The sequence below is a fragment of the Pinus tabuliformis genome, chromosome J (genome assembly GCF_031772625.1).
Source record: "Pinus tabuliformis cultivar Carrire ecotype Pingquan chromosome J, CPIR1, whole genome shotgun sequence".
Classification (NCBI taxonomy): Eukaryota; Viridiplantae; Streptophyta; class Pinopsida; order Pinales; family Pinaceae; genus Pinus; species Pinus tabuliformis.
Window position 1 is genome coordinate 1,252,033,327 of NC_142295.1, and position 7,138 is coordinate 1,252,040,464.

The 7,138-nt window shown below is 32.9% G+C and overlaps 1 protein-coding gene across 2 annotated transcripts; it reads right to left on the reverse strand.

Moving 5' to 3' along the window:
• Nucleotides 1-3,816: 3,816 nt before the first annotated feature.
• LOC149231748 (uncharacterized) lies at nt 3,817-6,439 on the reverse strand. Of its 2 annotated transcripts, none has more exons than XM_089379267.1 (2): nt 4,378-6,439; nt 3,817-4,176 (listed from the first exon to the last, which is right to left on the reverse strand). In XM_089379267.1, exons 1-2 carry the CDS (start codon nt 6,048-6,050, stop codon nt 4,146-4,148), a joined length of 1,704 nt encoding a protein of 567 aa, XP_089235393.1. In that variant the 5' UTR covers nt 6,051-6,439; the 3' UTR covers nt 3,817-4,145. The 2 variants fall into 2 exon arrangements, with proteins under 2 accessions (XP_089235393.1, XP_089235394.1); XM_089379268.1 differs by having other exon boundaries at nt 4,374-6,439.
• Nucleotides 6,440-7,138: the final 699 nt, after the last annotated feature.

The following is a 7,138-nucleotide window of genomic DNA, read 5'->3' on the forward strand; positions in this document are numbered from 1 at the left end:
CCATGATAGTAAGCATGGACCACTCATAGCCATCCATATACTTTAATAGTAGGAAACCAGCAAAGCCAGTCCCAAGATATGAAGGATTTGTTGGATCTGACTAGATTTGTAATAGGTTTATTTTGATTGATGGTGAAAATGTAAGTATTTATTTTAAAAAGAATAAAAATAATTTTTATTTATTTTAAAATAATATAAATTATTTATTTGTTAAATTTTATTAGTACAATTTGTTTTTGTGTTAGGGGAGAAGATATGCTTAAAAATCTAGTTAGCTAAAAATTGATGTGGCCCAGACCAACTGCGATCTCAAAGTGGTCCAAACTGAATGTTATCCTTGAAGAGATTGATTCTAAAAAATCACAAACAACTTAATTAAAAAAAATACAAATCATTAATCTAAAAAAGTCATAATAATACTAATTTTTATGGACAATAAAAATCCGAAGGAAATTAGCATCCGAAGTCACTTTACCTAGTAAATAAACAGGTATGAATTTTGAGCTCCTTTAATTTAAAGTCAAAATTTACATTAAATCCAGGTATGAATTTAGAGTTTTTTTAATTCAAAGTCAAAATTGTACGTAGCTTTTAAAATATATATATATACAACTCAAATCTAATGTAATATAGTGTTGTCACGATTAAATAACTCCAAATAAAAAATAAGTATTCAAACTGATGTGAGTTCATGAACCACTAGTTAATGAATGTAATGTAGTGCAGTCGCGAATAAATAAATGTCAAATAATAAATCAATATTCATACTGATGTGCGTTGATGAACCACAAGTTACTGAATAAAGCACTGTACCAAACCTCTACCTAAAAATATGCGAGTATCGGGACATCATTCAAAAGCACTGCCGATGAGTCATGATAGTTCAACAATAAGCTGTGAAATAGTTAGTTTATTTATTTATTTTTAAATACTGAACAATTATGTGATTTGGTCGAGTTCCTATTGGTTTGATATGGAATTAATTTTGACTATTATTACTCAGTAAAGGTGTTTTTTTTTTAAAGGAATTCGTGTTTTTTTAAGGAGGGTTAAAAGGTTTGACGGTATGAATTTGTGAAAATAAAATATTTACAAATTTTAGAAAATATTTATGTATTTAAAATTACATTTTAAATAATAAAAAATCACAATTTTATGTATTTTAAATAATAAAAAATTAATATTTTGGTAAAAATTATATTGATAGATTTAGATTCAAAAACCAGTTCATCTATTAAACTATGCCCATAGAATAATATAACAATAAAATGTAAATTATAATTTTTTGTCATTTAAATTATTTTTTTAATATATAAATAAATTTGATATTTTTCAAAATTCCTGAAATATTTAGATTGTATAAAGTATATAAATTTAAATTTAAATTTACAATTTCAATAAATAAATTTTTAAAATATTTAGATAGTATAAATTATATAAATTTACAATTTATAATTTCAATAAATATTTACTGAATTTTAAAATAAAAATTTGACTAAATAATATTTTAATGAAAACATAAAATATTTTTGAGTTTAAGTTTATGTGCTGTGAATGGTTTTGATTTAATTCCTATGGATCCATTATACTGTGTTATTTAAATTATTGACTCGAAAATCTAAACTCAAATAACAGTGATAAATCCTAAAAATATAAATATAAATATAAATACTTAAATTGTATATTCAACAATATTAATACATATTTGATAAAAAATATTGAAAAAAAATACATTAGTTAATGATATATATTTAATCGAGTTGTCTTTAGTGTAATATTTTGGAAGCTTTTCTTGTGGGTTTTTTTCCCATTTAATTGTTCTAAAATCCAATCAGAATTTATTGAAATCACAAGTTTGATGGGTAACCCCTACACAATCCACATACCCTAGGGGTTTTTTAGAGTGCTGAATCCATATATACAGTCAAAAAACTAGTTTAAATAACACAAATCAAGATTTCACCTCAAAACTTTCTGCCAGATTTCGACACTGGAAAGTCCAAACAATACACTAAAGACAATTCCTATATTTAATTAAATAAAATAAAAAAAAGTACAATAATTACATATATTTAATTAAAGAAAAAATACAAAAATGATATATATTTAGTTAAAGAAAAAGTCACGAGAATAACCAAAACATACATATTTAATAAAAGAAAATGAAAACATGACACATTAATATAAATTTATTACCATTAATCAAAATAAAATTATTTTCTCATATTTAATAATTAAATTTTTAATAAATTAAAATTTTATTTTTAATAATTTATTTTTTAATTTAATAATTTTTAATATATATTTTATTAAATTAAATTTTACAATAAAAAGATTTTAGGTTGAGTGGTTGAGTCAACAATTTATTTTTCAGTTATATAAATTTAAGTTTCTCGAAATATATTCTAATTGGCTTATTAGTAACATTTATAATAAATAATAAATGTATTTAATGTAATAATAACCACCAAATAAATACAATAAAAAACTATAAACTAAATTAGAATGTAAAATAGATTATAAACACTAAAATACTTCAACCTAAATAAAATTTACAAACGACTCATTCTTTAACAAAATACCTAAACATAATCAGCTTCAACCGAAAGATAACCACCAGAAAAAATATCCTCCATATTTATCTAATTAAGAGATGATCATACATTGCCAGTTCTTTTAGGCCTGTCCAATTTCATGCCCCTGTTTTGTGTTTGTTATGTTTTGATTGACATGGAAACTGCCCCCTAAACAAATAATCGGAGGAAGTGGACATCAATCAGTGTGCAAAGTATCTCATTATATCTTAATGTACTATAAAAGCTTATATTTATCAAGCTCACACTACCCTGATCGTTCTTGGGCTCCTTGTCCAGCACTTAAACCTGCAAGCTAAAGAGAAATATTTCAAATATGTACTCATATATCTAAATCATGAAATTCCCCTTAATACTAATTCACTTGCATTCATGGCATGTTCTGAGTACAAGAAGCTATTGCCATGATGTAAAACTGACAGCTCTTAAATCCTCCATGAAAACATTGTTGCTTTATAAGCACACAGTTACATTTCAGTCCTGAGTTTCACCAATTCAAAATAAAAATATAAATATAAAAAACACCTTATTATTTCAGCATTATAGAATTTGAATGCAAAAAATACTTAATTACACATAATCAAAGTGCACTAGTAGTTATGAATGAGCTGAGCCAAGGTAGAAGGTAGTGTTAAATTACAAGGAGAGGCATTTTCAATTACACTTTCTAATACCATGTTTATACACAACATCTGAGAATGTAAATGCCAAACAAGGCCTAGAAACACCTTAAAGATGTAACTTAACAAGAGTATTCAATGATTTCAAATTTTAGTTTTCACTACTGCAATCTTACCATCTTCATCTACTGATGATAAAGAAATATGAAAGTTTCACATCTTTGCCAAATCATTACTGAATGCATGAAGCATAAACCAGCTCTGTGACATTAATAATAAGTTAATGCTCCAATATTGATTTACTTATAAGCTGTGAACTGTGAGTTGAAATCCAACCAATCTAATTAGTAGATGCACTGCTAGTAGTCATCTAGCTTAAACAAATAGAAATGAAAACCATTTATCCGATGAGCTAATGAGACCAAGCCAAAAGGTACAAGAGTACAACATATGCTATTCTGAAAACATAACCCATGTACAATTACGAATGAAATATCTCTGCTTGAAGAGAGTACTATAAGCATGTGGACTGCAACTTCAAAAACCATAAAGCAGAAATTGATGTATTTTGTTCAAAGGAACTGCTGAAAAATTCACTGACATCCAAAGAATCATAGTGGTATATTGTTCAGAAAGTAAAAGCATTTACACAAATTAACTGAGGCTCTAAACGGGCATGTTTGAGTCCTCTGAAATTAACTTATTGAACTGACAATGGTCAGTATAAACTAATGGAATAGCACACTCTCAACAACCAGAGTAGAGAGAGCAGCCCAAAATCTATTAGAAGATATATGAACATTCAACTTCAGCAACACAACAAATGAAAGGATCGAATCAGCAAATTCCCAAATGCTCTGCTGGGGTCCTGACTGAATCTGGTGAAGTTTCGGAGAGCTCTAGACTGCCGGAAGAATAACTGGTGTCTGAATCAAATCGCTTCAATGACCTGGCAAGGTAGGCTTACCCAAAGAAAAACGAATAAAAGAATTAAGCTTCTGAAATGCATTAGACAACGTTAGAAGCCGTGGTTGAGCTCAATGTAATTCATGAACATAGGCAGTTATAGAATTACAAGGACCAAACTTGAAAGTTCACTGTGTACGGCAGTTGAACGAAGAATGTAGACGAATGAATCAATGACAGACAATTATCTGACCTACAATTGCAACCAAGATTGTGCCCTGACCGAGAAGTCTGAATCACATCCTCCGCTAAATCCAATTTCCTTTCCCAGCTTACTATCTGCTTCATCATCTTTACTGGCATGGCTATGGTTATTGTACAGGTGTAGTCCCTGCTTCGGGTATCTATCCATCAACCAGGACTGGAAGTAAGGGGGGCTGATTTTGCTGTGGGTTTCCGCACGGGAACCTCCATGAGAATTCACTGCATTACGACCCAAATTATTGAGGTTTCCAGCTTCAGAATCATCATCAATAGGAGCAGGTAAGTTTAGGTCCAACAGTTCCACTCTTGCAGGCATCTGCTGTTGCATAGGGATCTCCTTGTTGCTAGAAATAGTACTAATAGTATCCGAAGCTCCAGCACTACCCCAATGGCATCTTTTGTGACCACCCAAAGCCTGACCCGAAGAAAACACCCTGTGACAGATTGAGCATTCATGGACCCTAGTCTTTTTACCTGAAAAGGCGGCAGGCTGAATTGTCGTCGTTTCATCGCTCGCTTCCCTTGCTTCGACACAAGAATCCTTAGTCCGCTCCTTGGGAGGAGGCTTGTGGAAATTAACAGGCAGCTGAGAGTCCGATCCGGTGACGAGCTCTTCATCAGTAATCTCTTCCTGTAGGCTCTCATTCTCGTCCTCTATCTGTGAGAAGCAGCCCTTGACCTTCTTGTGACTAGCCCTATGGCCTCCCAGAGCCTGATAGGAATGAAAAACCTTATTGCAGGTGGTGCAATTGTACCGGGTCTTCTTAGCCTCATCGCCATCATAAATACCAGCATCTCCATCAATTTTCTTTGCTTTAGGCTTCTTCTTGATGCATCTTGGAAGCTGGGAACCAGTCTTAGGCAGCGTGAGGTCACCTGATTCAGGTTCCTCAGCCCCAGCTTGGAATTGTGGGTTTTGAGTAGTGTTTACTCCACTTGCAAGCATTACAAGACACATTGCCATGTCCTCTTCTTCATTATTAATTTCCGAACCAAATTGCTCATGGGAATTAAGTTGGATTGCATACCTGGGTCTCTTGGATCTCTTTCCCTTCCTACACTTATCAAACCCGCTTGAATTCCCACTTGGCTGATCAATCTCAATCTCATCATCAGTTTCACTTTCCTCTTCTTCTTGGGACTCATGTTTCTGTGATTCTTCAAGTTGGGAATCACCACTAGTTTGATGGGTCTCAGAGTGGCACTTCATGTGACCAAACAAACCTTTCAAGGAACTGAATTCCTTCCCACAGAGATCACAATTTATAGAAGAATCAATGGGTTTAGAATCGAACCCGTGACCCAAGAGAAACGAGTAGTCCCGATCTGCAAACCGCCAGCTCCGCTTCGGATTCCTTCGCAGAGCATACATTAGATTACTCCCGTTGCCATCCAATCCCTCTTCATCTTCCTCCTCCCCTTTTTCCTCCATTGATTTATCATCCGAAGCTCCGGGCCTTTTGGTCTTCTGAAATTCTGTTTCACTGAGTGTATCTGCAGCCATGGAAGCGGGGCCGTGGGCTCTCATGTGACCGCCAAGAGCTCTTCCTGAAACGAATCTCTTGCTGCAAATCTTGCAAAAGTAGCTCAATGGGTTCTCTCCTTCTTGTTTCTTGAACACCTCCATGGCTTGGGAGGTGGGATACAATATATCCACCGTGGTCATGCTGTAGACTCTACTCCACCTTCAATAGTAAGCTTCCTTTCCACACAGAGTACAAATAAAAAAACCAGTGAACTGATAATTCAAGCAATTCACAGTATTGTATGCCTAAGAGCTTCTTCAAGCAAGCACGGATTCAATCTAAATTTAATAAGAAGTATGCGGGCGACGGTTTAATTGCGTACGAGATGGGGCTTCTGGATTGGATTGAATTAATTTCAGTGGTCAAATTCGTGTGGGTAACTTGCAGATGAATTGCAAGCAAACAAAGAGAAGCAAAACTAAGAAAAAGCATCGAAATGGACAGAGGAGTGTGGAAGTCGTCTTCTTTCTTCTACTCTTTACTGCTCTGTTGCTTCCGATTCTCCTTCCATGCAACCCGGCCTACGCATTGACTTCACCTGCTTTATCTTCTGCTCAAACCCACTTGCCACATAGACCGGACGCACTGCGACTGGGTCTGCTGAGTTGGCAATTCCCTGCCCGGTCTACTTCTCATCTTTCCAGAAAAACTTATACGGTTGGGTTTGCACAGCTAGTGCGGGTCCCACCATAACGAGTAATCTGGTAAATTAACCATAGTTAAAAAGTTTTATGGTCAAGAATGGCCACTCCTAAACTAAAAATACCTAATAACGTTGTAGGTTGAACACGATTTAAGGAGAATTTGTCATAATTAATTAAAGCAATTTTGTATGGGTTATTTTAAAAAATTTAGATATTTTCTGTTGTATAAAAAGAATGGTTAGGTTATGATCTAGCTGTAAATTGGTTGAAAATAATCAAAATTAAATTTATTTAAATTTTCAATTAAACATTTTATGTCATTCTACCTAAAAATCCCCAAAGCATCTAAAGGAAATCTTTGAAATATATATAATTTAATGTAAATCTAATCATATTTATTAATATGCTAGCATCCATAATAGTGTAAAAAGTCATGCCGAAAATGGGTTGTTTAAATCAAATTTAATTTAAGGTGTTCCTGCATCACTATGTCATTGGTATCATGGATTTTGAACCTGAAACTCTATAACCACATCATAAAATGAATATATTTGGTTTTTATTTATGATATATAAATAGACATT